Below are 22,482 nucleotides of genomic sequence, written 5' to 3' on the forward strand. Positions count from 1 at the left end.
AGAGGCTGAGGGCAGAAGCAGGAGAGGCAGAGAGTGCAATTTTAGCATGAACTTTTGTTTAGTCCATTGGTGAAAATCCAGAAATTCTTCTTACTCTCTAAGACTTTTTCTCCTTAGGTGGAGGGAACAAAACCATTTTTACTTTCAAATGTCAAGGAAAACAGGAACTGTGCATGTAAAACTGATGATACTTCAGGTAGTGTATTATTTTGCTGGGGTAAGGGAGAGACAGAACATTCAGAGAGGAAATCCTGATTACTTATAGCTGCAGTTACTTCAGAGAAGTGGGATTTGTCATTTGTATGTGACCATTGTGACCTTTAACATGAACTCTTCTTTGCACTGAGCCGTGTGCCTCTAAATCCTTATATAAAAATGAGATTAGGGACTTTGACCCCACCCTCATTCTCTTTGGCTATTTTATGTGATTCATACATGGATGTTAACTAGATCGTCTTACTTCCTTTTTAAATTGACTAGCTTCTGTTACTGCAGTACAGTTGCAGTTGGTTTTGGATACTGCACAAGCAAAAAGGAATTCCACAGAAGACAGACAGCGTAGCCACCGTGCCAATGTACTCTCTGAAATTAGTATGTGTTTTTCAAGTCTTAATCTGTCTGCCTAGATCTCTTTTTTTCTTCTCTCCTCTTCTTAAATGTAAATCAATTTTTGTGGTTTATTTTTATCTCTTTTGAAGTTTGTATCTGTGTTTCCATCAGCCATTCATTTTCTACACTGATAATAGTTTGTTTTCCTGCTTCTGCTGCAATCATTACTACTATTGCACTATTTATTGTAGGGAACTTTCACCCAAGGTTTTTTCTTCCACTTGCAGACAAAATACTTTGTCCTGAGTCTCCAAGAAATGTAAGTGAGGTTGTTTTGGCAGTACTTGTGAGAACTTAGCTTCTCTTTCCTCTGGTACATCCACCCTCTGTGAACAAATTGCTCATTTTAAAACTGGCACACAATTGGATGCTGATTTTACAGATGGAGAATTGGGTAGTGCTGGTCCAGAATTCCTCAGTGAAGGATTTTTTCACTGGAAAATGCTGATTTGTCCAAAGTGAAATAATGAGAATACATCAATTTCAGATTTACTTTTCTCATGAATTCCCTAGTCTGGGATGCATTTTTCAGTTGCAGTGGACCTTCAGAAGTTGCTACAATGGTCTTGGAGGAAGGTTGGACCACGCACTCAGAAAGAACTGTCCATGGGCCTCCCACCTACCCATAGGTTGTTACATGGTGGGGCTTCTCCTTGGCCTGCTCCAGAGTCACTCTACAAACTGAATTGACTTAATAAACTTTGAGAGAGAGGCATGTATGCTGATATGTAAGGGAAAAGACACGGCTGATATAGAGCCCTGCAAGGCAGGCAGTCATCTGTGTTATGGTTGATGCCCCCACTGTGTCATTATTTCGGGGATGCTTCTGTTCTAGTTTTGTTTTACTTCTTGTCAGCGGTCCCGGATAAGTATCCTCTGGCAGAAAAGAAGAAGTTTCTGCACTGAAAAATGTTGCTGGGTTGGAAGCTGGCTAATGAATGACCCAAGGACACCATTTAGCTGGTAGAGGTATGCTGTGTCTCAGCTAGCTTAGGCAGACTGTCCAGTTTGGACACAACCTTGCAGCAGGGTTCATCTCTCACAATGCAATCTACCTGAAAGTTAGGCTCAAGTATTTTGGATTTCCTTAGCGGAGAGATGTGCATGCTCCAATCATCTCATCACTTTTGATCATCTACCTTTTGGAGGTGTCTGTCATCCCCAGTGGCTATAAAGAAACTTTGACAAGTGGTTTTGGGAGACTGACAAAACTTAACATTGCTGAAGTTATGTATGAGGAAACTCTTATGTCATTTTCTAAGGCCATGCTGGAAGTCTGTGACTTAAGAAGAAACTGAGCTAATACATCTAAACTTTGGCCAGGTGCACCTACTATAAGGGAAATTTCTCCTACCTACATGCAGTTCAGATAACTCACTAAAGAAGTACTGACTTCTTCTACAGTGTGTTTACATGGCATTTGACAAACTTCTTCCTAGCAGAAACTTTTTTCTTTTTCTTTTCCTGTAATATGTGATATTTGACAAAAGTTTGATAATTTGACAATTGTGCAGTAAAATCAAAGGATGCCCTTCTGTGCATGCACTTGGATTTGGATTTTTAGTGTGAAAATTTTTCAATATATGTCCCAGAGTCTTTTGCCAGGAAAAGAGATTTCCTATCAGCCAGTGATCACTAAGAACAAGGGCTAGGTGAATGGCAACCATAAATCAAAAGTAGCTTCTACAAAGAAGTTAATATCACTGCCTGCTTTGAAAGGACAGTACTGCTTAAGTGCCAGTGTATCAGGAGATAGGATTATTGTCAAATTGTTCCCTAAAGAAAGCAATTTGAAAAATAAAAGTGCTTTTAGCTTGGTCTACACAAAATCATGTTTTCCTATTTCCGCTGTAAGAATAAGTTTCCATGACTATTGAGTAGATGATCCTCGAGCAAGGACACACTGCCAGTAGGATGTCTGTTCTCTTAAATCACTTTGAAGGGCTAGACATTGTTCTTAAATACCTATTTTACCACACCATTGCTAGGAGTAGTATTTTCCTTTTGAGAGAAATATTCAAGTGCATAAGCTCTAAGAACAAAAGAATCCTGGTTCTGTTCAGGTCCAGAGGAGTTTTACCAATAATTTCGTTTGGTGTAATGATCAATCCTGAAACTGTAACAGAAGTCTGGATCCTGAAAAGAAAAAAAGTAACTCCACACTTAGGCTATTGTGGAGGGAGTTATTTGTAATGTGTATTGATTGATATTTTTATATGTCTTTTTCATTTCCGTTATCCATCACAAGCAAACTTTCAAAAATCTTGTTTCCCAGCGTCAGTTTAGTGTCTGTATTGAATTCATGTATAAATATCTTCTAAAAAATAAATTACATTTGTTAATTTATTTTAATTTTAGCCTAAGAAGTGCCAGTCATTTCAAGGTAATTACCAAACTTCGCCATTATTGGAATTTAACATTTCTAAACATGTTTACACAAATCTGCTCCGAAATAAAATGCCATGAAACAATAGCATATGATTATCATTCATATAGCACATTTTATCTTTAGAGTGCTCTGCAAACATTAACTAATTAAATTCTACAGGTCCCCTGTGTGTTCAGATATTATAATTATCCACAGGTTAGTGACTTGCTCAAGGCCATGCAGCAAAGCAGAGAATGAGCTGGGATCAGGAATGTCTGCCTCTTACTCCCATGCTTAATCCACTACATCGTGTTGCTCCAGAGTGAAGCTTGAGTCATTAGTTGTTCAATATGTGAAATGCATTTTATGGATGGGAGGCAGGCGTTCTGTAATTGCTTGAAGAGCATGACACCAAAGAATGAATTATAAATAACATTATGAATTACTGTTACCCAGTTAGCAGTTTATACACCTATTTGGTATCTGTTGCCCCTGTGATTTGTTACTCAGCTTATGTTTTTTTTCTTTCTAAATCATCACAAAAAGCAAGGGGAGAGCTGTGTGCCTTTAGAAATTCAGAGCTGTAGCAAATACTTATAGGTGTGGATTAGATGGCAGAACACTGCCAGAAAAAGCCACAATAAAACTACCTCAGTGAACTGCTACCTTGACTAACTGATAAGAAAAAGAAAGAACATTGTCCTCTGCTGTCACTTGAGCCAAAATTACTTCTTGTTTCATTATCTAGATCGGATAAATTTTTATCTTTCCTTTTGCATAAGGCAGTTCCTGTGATTTTGTGACGAACAAATGTGCAGCACAATTAAATCTTAACAGCAGTGCTTATACTGATTTATGGAAAAAATGTCCCGAGTAACAGATCAATGCATGCAAAAACACAAAAGATGTATAGGTCATGGCATGTAAACCACATGCAAAGGAGAGAACTATTAAGAGGGGAACACTGTTCAGCAAGGCATAATTGAATGAGCATGTTAAAAAAAAAAACAATTTATTTTCTGACATTTTCCTTTTTTCTGCATAATGGGAAAAGGTTGTACTAGGTTTTCCCATCTGTTAGTTCAATTCTCTTCGAGTAGTAGTGACTCCACCACAACCTCATTTCTCACAGCAAGTTCTTTTGGGGCTGAAAATAAAAGAGAAGTGAAAGGAAGTTACTGGATGATGGATATGGAAGAGTTTTTTGTGTTGAGCCTGTGTGCCAAGGAGGTGTCATTGTCCATATGTTTGTAACTTAGGACATGAGTGTTACTACTTTGAACATATCATGGAAAGGATACTTGGAGCTTAAAGCCACCACACACATGAAATTGTTCTAGCCAAAATGAAAGGAAGTGAAGTCTGAAACAAGGACTAAAGCAGCACAATATCTGATATTATAGCATCTAATCCTGAAGTAATCATAGTCACAAGTTCCAGGGTCAAACTGTACACCTCCATCATTAGAACTGTGACAAAAGATGCATCAAGGATGAAATTTGGATCAGGTTTTTCTTTATTTACCCTTCTGAGATGTGCTGAGTTGCACAGGATACAGTGGTGCAAGGAAGTATGAAAGCTGAGGCAGGCAGGAAATAAGGAGAAGACCAGGGTGGATCAGAGGAGGCAGCAATGGCCAAACCTCTCTTGCCTAGCCTGTGTCACTTGCTCAGGTGGCATGGAGCAGGATAGCAGGTACTGAGGCCAGAGACTGCCCTAGGCAGTACTGATCCTAAGGCATATATACAGTATCTGCTGCTGGCAGAAAAGCCCAGCATTGCAAATGGAGCCTGAAAAATAAATTAAGTTGGGAATGATCAGAAGAGAAGCTGACATCAAGCACTAAAAGAAATACTTGGTTTATTTACACATTAAGTCAGCAGTCTCAGTCTTGTCAAAATATCCCCCTCAATTATTTCCATGAAAATTACAATATTTAGCATAGCACTGGGATAATGCGTGATAAATCAGGGACACACAATGCTGTCATATATAGACAGAGAAGTCACCATGGTGTTTATCTTAAGAACTGATGACCATTGCTGTTTCTGTAATCAGTTGCTTGTCAGAGCCAAAGAGTCAAATCATTTATAAATAAGTTCACAGGAGGAACTGGAATAATGACTGAAATCTCAGTCATAAAAGCTTCAAAAGCACAGTAGCAGGGTAATGTTGTATAGTAAATTATTTGCTGAAAATTATTTACCCAACTGAACAGGTTGATTCCCTTTGCACTCTGTATTTCCATTTGCTGTCTGTATCACCACATCATTTCTGAGATTCTTAGTCACAACTAAAGCATAGTCAGAATAATGAAATATGGGTTTCCTCTTGCTTGAGAGGAATTTCCAATTACATGCAAGTTCTGTAACTGGTACATCCTTGTCAACACACTGCATGACGCAGAGGTACCACTATCCTGAAATGCTTTCAACACATATGAAGTACTGCAGGTACCCAGGACCAAGATGAGGCATATAGCACAGGCACTTGAAACGAGATGCAGATTACCAGCTTTGAGGGAGGTCTGGTGGAGGCGTTGTGAGGCTATGAAATACGTGATGGGCTCTAGCAGTGTCTCAGAGCGCCTGCACAAGGCATCAACACTCCCACAATATAGTCAACATAGTTAAAGACTTTGAAGTTCAACTGCATACCAACCAGCTTCCTAGAGCTGTCTCCATTTATCTGTTGGGTAGGTACTTGGCTTTGAATCATCTCTTCTCTCTTTGGAGCTTGGACTTTTGACTTCATTGTTCATTAAAATAGAGTTTGGAAAAAAAGAATGGCTCACGTTCCAAACTTTCCCATTGTGGAAGTTAAGAGATTAAGTACTTTGTTCTGAGCTTGCCTGTTTCTACCTGTTGTAAAACCCAGAGCATGCTCTCCTCTTCCCCATTTAAAAATGTAACAGCCAGCAGCAGCAGTGGTGCAGCCACCCATCTATGGCATCAAAAAGTAGTGGTTAGAGCACTAACTCAGAAAACTAGATACCTACATTTGAATGCACAAGATGTCCAGGAGTGGTCCTTTCACCCTTCTTTTTTCCCTTACACTTGTATTTTGTATTGGGAAGTGACCGTTACAGATCCCTTTTATTCTGATTACGTGTTGTTAGATGTGTTTTCTTAGCACAGGTAAGCTTTAAGCCCCAAAGGCAGAGGTTGGGTATTTCTCCCCATGATTTCTGGGTCTGAGCGGAGACTGAGAGGGATGCCACAGCCCTTTGGCTTTCAGTCCAGAGAGGAACATAGTAAGTTTTCGGTGTCCATGAGGATGATTGGATGATATCTGGGTGTCTTATGCTTCAGTGCGTGGATACTGCAGGTTCTAACCAGAGTTTTAGTTGTCGGCTAAATTTCTCAAAATGAAAAATTCAGTATGAAAATACTTTACCTCAGCAAGTGTATTTTTGTCTGCCCTATTGCTTAGTTGCTAAAAAGGGACCTTTATGAAAAGAAGTGTACAAAACTTAGAGCTGCAACTTCTGGGTAATGTATTGCTGTTTATATCAACTGTAGGAATAAATATTTTTTCCAGTAAGACACAGAGATGATTATAAATTAATTGACATGGAAGAGAACAGTCAGTGTTTTGGTTTCCAGTCACCGTTTCTCTAGTGCATACTGCTTCCAGTTGAGGGCTGATGGAGTCGGGAAGATTTTGTCCCAGTGCCCTTTGATTAGGCACTGACACAGTTGTGAAATAAAATCTGTACCTGAGGTCACTTGGTCTTTTCAGCCTGGAGAAGGGGAGACTGAGGAGAGACCTCATTGTAGTCTGCAACTTCCTTTTGAGAGGAGGAGGAGGAGGGGCAGGCACTGATCTCTTCTCTGTGGTCACCAGTAACAGGACCAGAGGGAATGACCTGAAGTTGTGTCAGGGGAAGTTTACGTTGGATATTAGGAAGATGTTCTTCACCCAGAGGGTGGTTGGGCACTGGAACAGGCTCCGCAGGGAAGTGGTTACAGCACCAAGCCTGAGAGAGTTCAAGAAGCATTTGAACAATATTCTTGGGCACATGGTGTGACTCCTGGGGATGGTCCTGTGCAGGAAGAGTTGGACTCGAGGATCCTTGTGGGTCCCTTCCAACTCAGCATAGTCTGTGATTCCATGATACTATGGAACAGGTACTAGAAATGTGTTTCTGAGAAGGAAAAGACTCTACGTAGTGAGTGGAGAAAGACTGTTAGAAAAAAAACCTGTATCAAGCAATGGTACAGCTAACAAATGACTTCAAAAACTCTTTGCATCATTTTGTCATCTTTGTAGTGTATTTCTGTCATTATCAGAAATTTAACATCTAACAATTGGCAAAACCAGTAAAGAAAGCAAGTATTTACTGTACACTTGAAGCAAGGAAATCTGAGAGGCTCAAAATAAACATTGCAAAATTTTTGGTGAAAATAGATTATTTGTAGGTTTTCAACAGCCAGTAGAGAGTGCAATTATATAAATCAAGAGACATTGCACTGAAAATTTCCTTTTCACTTTCAACAATTACTACTCCATCCTGGCCATTTTACTTGAGCATTATAAAAGATCCAAAACATTTTCAGTGCAAATGCCTTCACTGCTAGAACTTTTTGCATGATTCATATTGTTACTCTAATCTTTTTGCTAGTTTCTTGGGCATTGTCCTCAGACTAATTTCATGGTTTATTAGAGGTGTCAGCCACAGAGAGGACTGAAGGGGGTTATTCATGTTCTTGGCTTTCTACAGGTTTTTCTTTTTTTGTTGGTTTTTTTTTTCCCAAATGTGGTGGAACTCCTTCCAAAAAACAGCTGTATGATGCTTCTTGTTTGAGCACACGCAGTAGATCAGAATTTGTCAGTGAAAAGGAACATTCCATGTAGTCCAAATCTCAACCAACATAGGAGTTTATACAGCTATGACGGTGTATATTTGTGTAACATTGTAGAAGATTACCTGTTTTCTCTGGAGTCTCAGTTTTAAGTAAAAAGCATTAAAGTCTATGTTTTTCCAGTGATGCATCGGGAATAATAATTACTTATGCAGCAGAATTCTGGGAGCAGAATTCTGGGAGCAGACAGCTTCTATTTCCTCTTTGAGCAATGTCTGTCTGCTGTAGATTCTTGTTGATGTTTTCTTCTTTGTGACTGATTATTTTTTAATAAGAAAATATGATCCATCATGATCCAGAATTAAAACTGAGTGACACCTGGGCCCTTAAGCTTTGACTCTGCTCCCATGCAAATTAATTGCAGAGCTCCTAATGACTTAGTTATCATTAGCTGGGACCTCTACAGAGCAATTTCAGTTTAAGAAGAGTCTTAAGTGAATGGGAAAATCCTGAAGTGCCTTCCATACTGAGGGTATGTGCCTCACTTTGCCATAAGTGTTCCTCAAGCTTGTCTAAGTCCCCTTCAATTGTTTGGGGTAACTTAAAATTCCTAATTGTCTGTGTTCAATTTCCAGAGAGAGCATGTGGGGCTGTGCCAGGTCAGCTGTTAACCCTTTTCGTTTTTTCAACTCCAGGTATGAAGCATTTTATTGTGTATTTTATAATGTTCTGTTTTATTGACAAAGTCTAGTAGCAGCACTCTTCAGGTTTCTTTCCCTCTTTATGTCATGACTGGGGGGATATGGGGGCCTAGACAAGGTACAAAGTTGAGTTTTGCAATTGCTTTTTATATTTTGGGGCTGGAGGGTGGTGGGAAAGCTGCTTTTTTTTCCCCCTAAGTCCCAATGTCTGAAATACTAGAACAGGAAAAAAATTGTCTTGTCTGATGTTTAATAATGTAGTTTAAAATTGTTCAAAATAGTCTACTGAAATTGAGTAACAAAGTTAATGTGAATCAATGTAGCTCATGTTACAGTGGGTCATTGCCAGTTACCATGAAACAGTTGGCAAGCAAAGCTGTAAAATGAAGGAAACTCTCTTTGCAAACGTCTCCTTGCTTTTATTTCAAGGAGGGCAACATTTTAAAGCCTTACTGTGTAATGTGCCTGGTGGATGCCCTGCTTTAGGGTGCAGAGTTTAAGTGCCAGTCCAGTGTGGGAATGACTGGCAGGGTTCAGCAAGTGTTGTAATGCCATAAGGGCCCTCAGGTTCACCCCACGTGGCCACGTAGAAATGATGCCACATGACAGCAGGGGCGTACCAAAGCTGATAGGGTTCTCGGTTTTGTTGGATTCATTGCTGTTGTTTAACAGGGGTTTAAAATAGTGTGCAATGATATGTCCACTCTCCGTGTGCTTGCTTGCATGTTTGTCCCTCCTCCTTTATTTTTGTTTGTTTTGTGAGCCCCTCTGAGGACTCCCTTGGAGTCGTTAATTGTTAATCGTGTGACAAGTGTCAACCCATCAACTCACTGCTTTATCTACTCTTCATAATCCACATGCCTATCTGTGGAGTACAGAGGGAAAAACAACCTCACACATTCAATATAAGCAAATAAATTGCAGAATAAATCGAATTCTTCACATTTATAAGTACAGCTAAGCTTCATAATAGAATTAGGAAGAAGGCGTGTTAAAGAGCAATTACATTTTCAAATTGCTAATGAGTAGTGGAATACAGAAATCATTCCTCAAATCTACTCCTATCTCCAATTTGCAGTTAATTACATTACAACTAGTATATTTATATTACATTTTGCAGGATCTTATTACTCAAGCATATTCAAAGTAGCAGCAGGAGCAATTTCTCTATTAAAGCCAATACAAAGCTTTTAAGGTTTTCTTGGCTATGAAATTGAAATTATACATTCACTTTTATAAAATCCTTTGAATTTTTGTTGATCTGATTGAAATTATCACAGAAATTTATTCTGAATAGTCATCTAGTCTCCCAAAATGTTGTCTTTCTAAAATATATGTATATTTCAATTTCATTTTTAATGCAGGCTTATTTAGTTGAAATAAAATATTCTGTGTCATCACCACTTACGTTAACTTCTATTCTACAGGAAGAATTTTCAAGAAGGAAGTTTATTTTGTTTATTTTTTCTCCTTTTTAATTTTGTCAATATTTTGCTTTAAAAATTTCACATGAATTTACGTGTAGAGTTTACATATATCGTAGTAATGAATGTAAGAGCCTGCTAATGAGGTCCCCTGAAAAACATGCAGGGTTAGATGTAGTTGACATAAGTCACCTGGAGAAGAGGAGGCTCATTGCAGACCTTAATCACTCTCTGCAACTACCTGAAAGGAGATTGTAGCCAGCTGGGTGTTGGTCTCTTCTCCCAGGTAACAAGCAGTAGGACAAGAGGACACAGTCTTAAACTGCACCAGGGAAGGTTTAGGTTGGACGTTTAAGAAGAAAGTCTACGCGGGAGGAGTGATTGGACATTGGACTGGGCTGCCCAGGGAGGTGGTGGAGTCACTGTCTCTGGACGTGTGCAAGGAAAGACTGGATGTGGCAACTGAGTGCTATAGTGTAGCTGACACACTGGTGTTCAGTCATAGGTTGGACTTCATGATCTCAGAGGTCTTTTTCAACCCAGCTGATTCTGTGATCTCATGTAGCTATTTCAAACCACTGAAAGTGTGCTCTGATTGGAATGAGATGAGGCTGAAATGTAGTATTTGGCAAATATATTCTAATAAAAACAGAAAAGACACCAGTAGGGGTTTTATGTTTTCTTTAAAATAAAGGACCAAATTGATCAGAGAGTCACATTTATCAAGCTTTATTTAACCCATGTGGACCTGCCTGTAAAGAGAAAGATGGAAATCAGATCAATGAGATAAATAATTAAAGTCAGTGTATTATATGAAAGTATGAGTTCTTATGGTGCACTTAAAACTGCTGACACTGCTAGGAGTATTCCTCACAGCTGGTCCTGCTTCTTGGGATACGGCACTGTTGCAGTTCAGGAACAGTAACTGCTTGTCAGAAGTAAATTGTGCTACAATTAAATGCAGCTGTATGAGTGGATATATTTCATTTGAGTGAAATTTCATGCCTACCCAGTTTTGGATTTTTTTCAATTTTGTATTACTAAAGTTATCTTTTTCCACTAAATTGCAAGAAAGTTATCCTTCCATAAAATTGCACTCAAAATTATGGTATTGTAGTTATGAAAGTGCAGAAACAGATACCTGAATTTCTTTGTGGTGCTGGGCGAACAAAATGGATCACAAAGTTTCGAAGAAACATTTTTTCCTTTTTTTTTCTTTAATTAGATTCATGAAATCTACTAAAAGCTGTTATGTTTTACTCAAACCTAATTCCACACAAAACTTGTACATCTGCTGACCTCTGTGGATCGCCACAGGCTGGAACTGTTGCTTCAGTTCATGCACATCTAACTGCTCATTTCTCGTAAAATGTTGAGCATTTTGTCCATGCTACCTCCCCTGGTCCATCAGGAAAAAGTGATAAAACGTGTGAGTTTCACGTGTTGGGCACAACATGCCTCTTCATCCTTGGTGTCTTGCAAACAGTACTGCTTTTGCTCTTGTATAATTTACCACTGTTCTTTTTAACACCTTGTCCACAGGCTTGGCCAGATGGGACATGTTTGGCAGCTGGAGGACCCAGATGCCAAATTCTGGAATGTAACTTTCCTGCATTGGCCTGTGGGTTCATGGCTGGCTTCTTGGCTTGCACCTCTGCTAGCTTCTTGGCTAGCTGTCTAGCTGGCAGCTGTAGCACTGCCTCGGGGGCTATGTTCGGGTCAAGCTGCTATGGAGTTGGATGACTTTCCTGATCTGAATTACCCTGATGGACACCATTTTCACTGTAGTTTGCTCTGACTCTTTACTATTCAAAGACAAACATTTGTAGTGGTCTGTTTTATTTCTGTCATTTGTAAGACTAATTTGAAGCAGTTGTTCTCATTTGTCACCAGTTTAAGAAGAAAATCAACATTGCAGTGCAGAGTACAGTGGTTCACTTTCTAGGATTCCCATTAAGTTAGTAAAAATGTCGAGGCCCAATTCTGTACTTGCAATTCATCTCAAAAACAGAATTGTTAACTACAGAGCACAGGCTTTAAAAATGTATTTCTTATGTCTAAAATTTGATTACTTTCAGCCAAAAGTGAACCTAGCATCTGTCAAAAAGAAAAAACCCTCCACATTTGCAGAGACAATCTGGACCATTTTTAAAGAAAAGGATTAAGAGTAATGATGATGATAATAAATAGAAAGTTACTGGTAACAATTAAGAGCGCCGCCAGAAGAAAATGCTTGATCTGCTCTTTGCCTATTTTGGAATGTCCTCATTTCATATTTTAGTTTTACCTCAGGTTCTTGGGGCGATTTTTTTGTTGGTGTGTTGTGGGTTTTTTCATAAAGGAGGTAATGAAAAATTAATGCATCTAGGATAGCCAAAGCATTTGAAGTAATTCCCTAATCTACATAGTTTCCTTCATGCAGCACAGTGCATAAACATTACTTTCAGTGGGAAAAACCGCAAAATCAGGAGGTCACTAAGACTCTGAATACTTATAGTAAAGTGCAGATTAGTCATACCTGCTAGGAAATTTTCATTCCCTCTGTCAGCCGTATGAGACTATGTTGTGCTACCCTGGAGCCACTGGTATCTCTCTTACACACTCACAAAGCTTTTTTAATGCTTGAGCAAGTAGCACTTGTGCCTCACTCCCCTTCTTCTGCCCAACCTTTTAGCCTCATGGTTCTTGCATTCCTGGTTGCAGAGTAGCCTCACTTCTATGGACAGTTACGCAGAAGACCCTGTGTCCTTGTAGCTAGATTATTCCTGGAGTGATGATCCTTTTCTGGGTGAATTACCTGACTGCAGGGCTATAACACACCTTGCCAGTGCTACCACCATAAGAACTCTGCCTGCCTTTTAGGGCTTCTCTGCTAGACATAGACAAAGTTCAGGACATGGCCCTGCCTATGGGTGGAAAATGGGCAGCTGCCAGATTAAGTATGTATGTGCCTTTGTGGTTGGTACCCAGAGAAGCTCCAGCTCACTAGCAAAGGATCTCATGAGTTTAGGGACATGCAGTGTAGGACTGTGCATGGGACAGTGGGTGGGAATGCGATCATGGACCTAGGAAGGCTTTCAGGTGTCTGCCTCCCAAATCAGGGTTTTCACACTTGCCCATTTATTTCACTTTTCAAACTGTATTTTCTTCTTTCAAATTAGCAAGGTTTCAGTGCTTTTTAATGTGGTAGAATTAAAGATGTTACTGTTATCTAGACTGTTCCTTTTCCCTGTTTTCCTGTTTCTGCTCTTTTGCCAAAGGATGGGTCTGACTGTTCTTAATTTTTGCATCTCAGCCAAAATTTATAGCCCACCAAAGAGATTCTTGTCACTTCCAGTGTCCCAGAGGCTTTGGAAGTCATATATAAGGTTGATCTATTTTTTTTTCTGAATGTGCCTATGGTTGTTGTCCCTTATGCATTCTTTTCAAGCAGAGAAACAATGTGTGCTGTTAAAAAGGGAAAATAAACAACTACAAAGCTGTTTTTCCCTTCTCTTGCACTTCCAGTACATTCTGTAACCTAGTTACTGTAATTGTTCTTAAAAGTTTTTTAAACATGCATACTGTCAAGAGGTTGTGATAAAACAAGTGGTTCTCCTAAGGCCAATGGGATGAAAGAAGAGATGAAAAAAGATGACAGAGCAAACAGAAAATCCCTTGTTTTGTTTATCAACTTTTGTGGGGGGGGAGAGGAGCCTTAATGGCAAATTCTTGGAGAAAAGATCATTTTACTTCAGAGAAAGACTAGCTTAGGGTTTGCTGATTCCCAAGGCAAAAAGAAGGCACACTTTCCAATTTGCAGGCTATTCAGTGTGTGTGATGAACTGAAGTAATTTGTGGATTTCTGTGTTGCATTTTGACATGATTAAAAGTTTTAAGTCTATTGATTTCATGCTGGGGATTAATGATGCTGAATGAAAGAGCATCAAAGAATAACACATGTTTACATGCTTGATTAAAATACCTTAAAAAAAGAGTCAGAGTACCTATTATTGGATAGGAATGCGGTAAGAGCAGCATAGGACCAATCATGCATTCTATGTCAATAGGAAAATGAATTAACTTCTTTAGGCATAGAAAGAAGGAAAACAAAGATTTGATAAGGATTGACTGTACCTTTCTGAATGCTTAACACTCATGTTTGACTCGTTTTTTTGGAAGAGAGGATTAAAGAGTTTTCATTATCAGTTACCATAGATCTGTTTTACTGAAGCAATCAAAGCATGATGCTTAGCTTCTGGGGATTAATGAGATGATCTTTTAACTGGAGAACTTGTTGGCAACAGCAATGTTAATAAAGGACGAGACCCAAGGATGAACTGCGGACATGAGATAAAGTAAAGATGGTGTTTGCTGCTTTGAATTTGCATAATACTTTTAGATCTATTTGCCTTAGCATATTAGCTCAAAAGTGTATAGTTATCTTAAAATGTTCATAGCGCTAATTGGTTTGTGTCTGCTGTCTGCAAATGTTCCCAGTGGCTGTCTAGATTCATGGGTCATATCTGGAGTTGCAGTTAGGTGTCACATTCTTTTACCTCAATAATAGATAATAGATGGAAAAGACCTATTTGCCTGTCCAATCCACCCTGTTGTAAGCACAATATAGGCTCTTCCAACAGTATTAAACTGTTAGTACCTCTGCTGTTAGCCAGAATGCCAGGGAGAAAATTTGTTTGTGGTATATCTGTGGAGAAGGATGCCTTTATGATCAAGTTAGCATGTGAAATATTTGATCCACATGAAATGCCTCCTACTGAGCTAGGGAGAAGTTTAAACGTGCAGTTTAATGCAGTGGATTAAATGTTTGACAAGACCAGCTCGTGCACCCATCCTCTGCTGATGCTCTGATCCGGATTAGCATATGTGAGATGAATTCAGCATCAGTCCGATATGCACTACAATTCATTTATCTCAGAACGGGTTAAATCATTGTCCTGGGTTTGAGGCAGCAAAGGGAGGTTTGCCAACATGAGGTTAAGTTTTTTTTCTCCCATTGCGATTGCTTAATACAAGACCTGAAGCCCTTAGTTACAGAACAAAGTATTTGAGCAGTAACCACGCTTGTGCAGACCCAAGAGAAGAGTAATGACTGTTCCTTGCAAGCTTCCTGCCTCAGTGCAGGTGCAGGAATCAGGAGGGCTTGAATAATTCATAAGGTGCAAATTAGCCCCAGCTTGCTCCCACTGCTGAAATTTTACTTCTGCTTACCTACCTAGTTGCTAGAAAGAACAGAATAAAAAGTGCTGAAACTAGGGAGAGAAAGGCAAAGTGTGTTACCATTTAAAGGCCAAACTCACAGAGACTCCTGAATGCTGGGTGTTTGAAGGCTCAGTGCTTATTGAGGAATTGGACTTTGCATTGATTATTCATAGAGTGTTTTCTCAGGAAGAAGGAAACTCTGGGGAACCATGCGTTGCTCAGAGAGGGAAAAATTTCTTTTTCAGAATTAGGTTTTTTCTGCTTTTATTGGTATTGTTTCTAAAAATTACCAGGTTAAAAAAAATCTTAAAAGTTCATTTAAAGCCTATTAAGGTATTTGAGAGAGTATATATTTATGGTGTCACAACTAAAGGGTCCAGAGAAATTTGATGAGAGAGTTTGGATGTTAAGATGGTTACTGCTTTCAGTAAATATCATTTTGAAATGTCTCATGTGGGAGACGGAAACATCTAACATCTCCAGCAGAAGCAGGAACAAGGTAGCTGGTTCTCCCTATTGCCAGGTGTTCAGATAGAGAAAAACTCTCCTAATGCTTTTTCTGTGCTGAATATGAAAAGAAACCAACAGGAGGAAAGAAGCCTCCTTGTAGTGGATTTTGGGGGTTTCTGCTTTTTCATTTGTTTGGTTTTTTGTTTGTTTTGTTGGGTTTATTTTACAATATATACCCCTTTTTTCTCCATTCCCTTCTACCCCACCCCCTCTTGTCTCTCATGCAGCAACTAGATCCCATTGCCATCATCTGTTTTTATATTTCCCTCACTTGGGTAGCTGGAATAGGATCTGGCTCTCATTTCTAGCTGATTCTGTCATTTCCGCTAGGCCCCAGCTTGGGCAAGTGCCAAGACCAACAGGTGATCCTCGTAGCTGCAAAGCAGCAGGAAGAAGGTTGTGCATGGAAGAGACAGTGCACAAGAGGGGCTGCCTGGCCCTGCTCCATCTTGCTGTATAATTAATGTCCCCTCCCAGCCCCTCCCCAACCTCCCATACTGAGTAGAAAATCTGTGCAGAACAGCTCAGCTGTGGCAGCCATCGTAGGGAAAATGTTAATAAGGAGTCCTGGAAGAATATGGGCTGTGTGAGGGCAGAGATGCACTCCCTCTTAGGGAGAAACCATGGTTGGTCCTTTGTAGGAACAGGGGCAAAATTGTGTTAGCTGCTGTAAAGTAATATTCACTCCATCAACACTGCAGGAAAATAAGCATTTCAGTAAATTTTGGTGTTATGGTCACGGGCTTTCTTACTTGTAAAGGAACTAGTTTGGAATGAAGTGATAATTCAGTTAAGCTTTTCTCTACCAGAAGTAGCTTGCAAAGTCACATGGAAATTATTTGGGCAGAGGGTTCTGTGGTTGGGAAGGGCTGTCTCGAGCTGGGACTGGGGGTGGGGCAGGAGTTGCGCTGGCTCTGCATTTTCTGGATGTCTGCAGTGGGGAGTCATGACTGTGAGGGGCATTTTTTTTAGAACACATGAAAAACTTCCAGGAATTCTCAGGATGGCCTCAAAAAGCTATTTTCTTTCAGGTGAAACTCCTAAAGCATTTGGGTTTAGGTTTTTTTTAATGAAAACAAAGTTACATTTGCATGACAGTGGCTTAGCAAAACCAGTTTCAAAACATATCTTCAAGACTTAGTTTAATTCCTTGGCATATACCATAATGTGACATAATGTGTCCCTGAAAACCCTAACTGCATGTTTGTATTTTTGAGGCAGGCTGATGCTTTAAGATAGATAAATGCTATTCTTAACCCTCTGAAAAATAGATGATATGTCAAATTCTTCCTGCTCTGGACACATGGAAGCCAGATTGCTTCTTCTGCCTGTGGACTCAGTGCTAGTGGTTTGAAAGCTGAAGGTTTCATATAGACAAGGTGTAAGTTTTTTGTATGTACTTCGGTAGGGAGCTGGACTCCCTCAATACACCACATCACATCTCCACAGCAAGGGGAGGCTGTTAGAAGTGAACTGGGAATCCTCCATCAGCTCTGCAGCTGAAACTGAACTGCTGCAGCAGATCTGCACAGCAACAAGCATCACCTTGTCTGCCTGTTCCTACTATACACAAATCAGAAACACAAACAGCAGTGAGAGAAAACTGTTATGAAACATCAATGTATTTAGTAATGCTTCTAGCAGCTATCTGTCTGCAATCCTTTTGAGTAAGCCAGCAATCATTTCTCTGTCTCTTGTTCCACTGTTTTGTCAGCCATCTGATGGGGAGGAAGCACCCTAACAGAAGTACATTTCATCTCAGGGATACTTTGTGTGAGTTCAGACCTCATGGTGGTGCAAGACCTGAACTGGCAGCAGATTGGTCATGAACACACACTTTACTTCCCTTGGACATGTGTCCCCATGCTAAAATGGTGTGCCATTGCAATGGTGCAATGGACACTAGCATCTCAGGGGGTTGTGCCCCTTCCTTTCTTCATGCTGGTTTACTGCTTTTGTCCCCTTCCAAAACCTCTGCGATCTAATGCTATTAGCAGGGATTGAGGCATTTCTGTCAAAACTTTGCAAATTTTTATCTTCTGTCTATCTTGGGAGACCATCTTAATCCCTACATTTTCGGTGGGTCATGAACAAACCTGAACAGTCCCTCTGGCAGCCTCTACTGTTCCTCTTGTTTGCCCTTGGGTTACAGGACTAGGGAAAATGATTTCTTTCTCAGATGCTCACCTGGGGCTCTAGTGACTTTGATAAAGCCCTATGGGCACAGCAGGATGAACCAGAAGCTTTTATCTGTAGGGTGATGAGGGATCCCAGTGACTGTTTCATCAAGAAGTAGCAGTACCTGTTGGGGATGCTGGAGAATGAGCAGGGATACTTCTCACCTGCATTTGGCTCAGTGTAGCCTGGTCCGGGCAAAAGCCCTTCAAAGAGTACTGCAGGCAGGAGAAAAGCATCCTTGGGCAGCCTCTGGAAGGTCAAGTTTTCCAATGCCTTTGGCAGGCAGCCTGAAGCAGATCCATTCCTTATGCCAGCCCCATGGAGCGCTACCCCTCATGGTTCTTCCTCATGCTGCAGCACATACCTTACTATTATTAGTTATCTGGAGGTGCCAACAGTATGCTTTGTTCTGGATGGGTGGTTGCCCAGAGTGCAGGGAACTGCGTGGCAATTGTTTCTGTACTGGTAGTTGGATTTGATAACGAATGCTGTAGTTTCTCCTGGTCATTTGTTTTTCAATTCACCTTCCTCTTTCTGCCTCCTCCCTGGGCTGTCACCACCACGCTCAACAGGTGAAGGATGCTGTAATCCCTCTGGCAGAAGAGAGGGAAGAGCTACTGGAGCACGGAGGTACATGGTAGCCGCAGGCTCACATGGTATCACAGCACCTCACTGGGAGTAGGTCAGCTACGGCAAGCGGACTGCACAGTTCCCTAAACAATGAGCCCTAAAAGACAGGAGAAGAGTGAGTGAGAGGAACAAGTCAGTAATGAGTTCTTGTAGCTTGTGCTGTGAGTGTGCAGAGTCCCACAGTATGGTTTGTTGGTGTGTTATGTAGTGTGTAGGGAAAGAGCTGCGCATTTGGCCTACTGCATCTTGGCCCAAAGTCAGGGACTTAATTGTGCCATCACTGTGAAATCAGTGAAAGCTTTAAAATATGTGGCTTCTATTTGTTGAATCCTTAATAGGCATATTAACTTGAGAACTGAAAAAACTTTCAAATGTATCTGTTTTCAGGCTGCAGAACCTTCACACAAAAAAAGATGCAGATTAGCATGCAAGCAAACAGCACTATTGGAAAAAGCAGTGGATTTGGAAAACATGCTAACAAAATGTCCAGTCATGGGGTTTCCTCTGAACTCAGTGTGGAGTAAAAAGAGGCAGCATGCAGTGAACCTCATGTCCCCCAGATTAGTTACTGTTTAATGTTATTCCTAAAACCCATATACTTCCTCCTGTTACACCACCTCCTCCTCTTTTTCCACGCTGTGTACTTCTACTGTTTCAGTGAGTATTAGCTCATTGTAGCACACAGTTTGTCTTTTTAACTGCTTTGTGAAGTACCTAATGCTCTTTTGGGTGCTATAGAAGTAATAATAATAATAATAATTTTCTAGGTGTACTGTATTAAGTTGTTCTTGTATTGTTTGTTGCGCAGACACAAAGTAAGGGTGACTGCTGAATGCTGATAACTCAGCTGTAAGGTAAACCTCTAACACAGAAAGAGAAATGGTCTGGTTTATTTATGAGTACACTCAGAAACAATGTCTGCCTTCCAGTATACCTGTACTTTTTAAGATAGCACATTTTACTTGGATGCAGTATTGCCAAAGGTCAGTAATAATCAGGGCTAAATTGTTTACAATGCAATGGTAATGAAACACTGTCATTACACACCCATCCTCATTTTCATTATTAATCCAGTGTTGTTTAACTTCTCACTGGTTTCTGCCTTACAAATGTGGTAGTGAGACAGCCAGGCTGAGCCATCTGCTGCTGGCACTTGAGAGGTGCAAAAAGGCACCGCAAAGAAAATTGATTGACTGCAGTTGACTGTATTAGGGAGAGACCTTACTTGAACTGGCAGTAACTGGAGGGAAGTGTGAACTGGCTTTAATTCTCTATGAGACCTCTGAATATTAATGATGTACACAACAGTTGGGAGGACGCATTCAGAGTCCAGTCATGTCTGAGATCACATCCCCTTTGCTTTCCCATTGTCTCTGTTGTTGTTTGTAGCTGAGAGGAATTCTCTAGCTCTTGGATTTAATGTTGATATGTAATTGGGTGGAGAATTAATGTAAACCTAAAATAATTTGGTTTCACAGCCATTATACTTCTTAGCTTTAAATTATATAGCTTTGTGTCTCTGGTATCTCCCAAAAGCCCTGCCATTACCAATCATTTGACTGTCTTTATTAGCTTATATTTTTCCCTAAAAGCAAGGCCTCATGTACAGTGTAATTATCCAGCAGTGCTGATTAATGGCATAATTTCCTTTTTCTGTAAAACTGCTGTGTAAATTATTTTCATTTCATAAAAATTACTCATCAGGCAATTTTGTGGAGGTTTTTTTTTCTTTAGGTTTCCCTTTCCCAGCCACCCTCTCTATCGCTGTGTCACGATAATGTTAAATACCTGTAATGGTTTGACCCATGGCTTCCTCAGTAACCATTGTATCTAAGGAAGTTACAAGTATTCCACAGCTGTCTTCCACGTAGCAGGGGGGGGAGTGGTTTTGGTCTCTTGGCCGAGGAGCTGGTGGGAGGTAGTGGGAGTCTGGTCTCTCCAGTTGTTGTTGGTTCTCCTGTCCTGGGTGAGATTGTTTCATTCTTGTTCCCCTTCCTTGAAGTTTTTAATTGTGTTTGTTTTGATTCATTCGGTTTCTTTAGGTTGGGTTGGTGTCTTCCCTATTTTCTAGCTAATCAGTCCCCTTTTTAACCTTCCCCTTTCCCTGGGGGTGGGATCCTATGTACTGTGTATACAGTGTAGTTTGTGAATGTTAGAAAATATAATTTATTCTTTTTATTCAGTTCAGTTTCTTTAGAGTGCGTTTCTTTTCAGTGGTTTCTTCTTTCCTTTGCTGGGAAAGTTCTGGAAGGGGGAAGGGGGGCCAGTCCAAAGTTGGCAACAGCTAGACCAAACCTGCGACAATATCTTTGTGTATTATTTTGGTACAAGCACTAAACCCTACAATGATTTCAATGGAGAAAATTAAAGTAGTTTTTATGGTAGTGTTACTTCTACCATCAGACCAGATGAGCAAAAGTAGCTCAAATAGCCTTTCCTAGAGTTAGGGATGTTTTTGGAGAGAACTAACGGCAAGATCAAGAAGAGTTCTGTTTAGCTAGCTGTTGAAGTCTTTGCCACTTCTCAACCTTTCAGATGGCCTGTTTCTGCTTTCAGGGACCTCAGCAGCCTACATGTCCTGTTCCTTTTTTTCTGCTGCCTTGGCAGTGGCTCCTCACCCTTCCTCTAGCCTCTTGCAGTGAGCCTGAGAAGCCCACCCACCACCTTCCCATACCCCTAGATATTTCTTCATGCTCCCTACACCTGCTTCTCGGACTAGATGATGCTGAGAAGATTCCTGGCATGTTCTTTTTGGACTATGAAATATGCTTGAATGGGAAATGGTACTATGCTCATCAGCTTGTCATATGGATTTGACTTGCACAAAACAACAGTGGACAGTGAAGAGAGCCCTTCCTTCCTGGACTGAAAAATAGCCTGGATATTGCAAGTTGAACCTTTTCCCTTCTGGTGTGAGTGTTCCCTTTGGTCTATCTTTTTTAAAGCCGTCCTTTGTTGCATGTGCCATGTATTCGTAAGCACACCAAGCAGTGTGGAGTTCGGAGGTCAACCTAGTCCTGTTGGCATAAGAACTAGCCTACCTATCCTCTGATATGGGAGTCCTTCACGAAAGCATGCATTCAAGAACTGATTTCAAAAGGGCATGTTTCACTGGTGTGTGTATAAAAACAACTGACCAAAGTCTAAAATTCTTCCTGTTGAGTCAGTCCAAACAAACTCAGTAACCTGGCTAGTGTTTACCAATAGAGCAGAAAAACAAGGTTGATATCGAGGGGTTCTTCCTCTGGAATACCTACTTCCCCTTCTTCTACCTGTATCTTACTTTATAGCATAAAAAACCCCAGCTGAACCTCTGCCTTTGAGGCTAATTCTTGACCTTAATGTTTAATATCCATATATATATCCCTTTATGAACTTGTCTAATCCTCTTTCGAGATCATTTATGCTCTTGGCCTCTGTAGTTTGCAGTGGCAGTGAGTTCTAAGTATGTGTTCCATGAAAAAAAAAATTCTTCCCTCTGTTCAAGTCCCCAGTCCTTAGAAAAAGTAGTGAATAATCACTTCCTATCACTACATTCTTGGCCGTGCAGAGCTCTACTTATCTCCCCTTGGTTATCTCACAGATTTGACATTCTCAGGGTAACATGGTTGTGGGTCAGCTGTCAGAGATGTGGCTGAAATCATTTTCACAAGGAGCCCTTTCACTGTGCGCTCTCTTCTTGAGACCACATTAATCCTCGATCTGCCATTTTTTGAATCTGTTACTAAGAATAGGATAAACTAAAGAAACATGCTTAACCATGAAATGTTCTGTCACTCTTTACATTCAGAACGTCACTACAAATCATTTCTCGTGGCAGAAATAGTTGCAAAGCATAAAACTGCTGAAATACCAGTCATTTAGCTGCTCTCTCACCATTTGATTCTAATGAGATGATAGCTTGTTCAACTCTCTCATTTTTAGGTATTATGCTCATTGCTGTTCTATTGCTTGAGCTGTTGGCACTTCCCTATAGAGCTCCTCATTTCTGCCATGCCAGGAAGAATGGGATTACTGTAAAATTGTTATAATTATTTTCAAGTATCTCTTTAGTC

General features: G+C 40.3%; 1 protein-coding gene across 13 annotated transcripts in view; it reads left to right on the top strand.

Moving 5' to 3' along the window:
- The window catches only part of KLF12 (KLF transcription factor 12), a 253,225-nt gene that overhangs the window by 181,112 nt on the left and 49,631 nt on the right, over positions 1-22,482 (top strand). For 12 of the 13 annotated variants that reach the window (XM_071550018.1, XM_071550024.1, XM_071550010.1 and 9 more), the window contains one exon: positions 8,418-8,477. The exons of the other annotated variant lie outside the window; for it this stretch is intronic. In XM_071550018.1, coding sequence (XP_071406119.1) covers positions 8,418-8,477 — 60 coding nt within the window. The remainder of the gene's footprint in view (positions 1-8,417; positions 8,478-22,482) is intronic. 13 annotated transcript variants of the gene reach the window in all.

This window comes from Pithys albifrons, chromosome 1 (genome assembly GCF_047495875.1).
Source record: "Pithys albifrons albifrons isolate INPA30051 chromosome 1, PitAlb_v1, whole genome shotgun sequence".
Taxonomy (NCBI): Eukaryota; Metazoa; Chordata; class Aves; order Passeriformes; family Thamnophilidae; genus Pithys; species Pithys albifrons.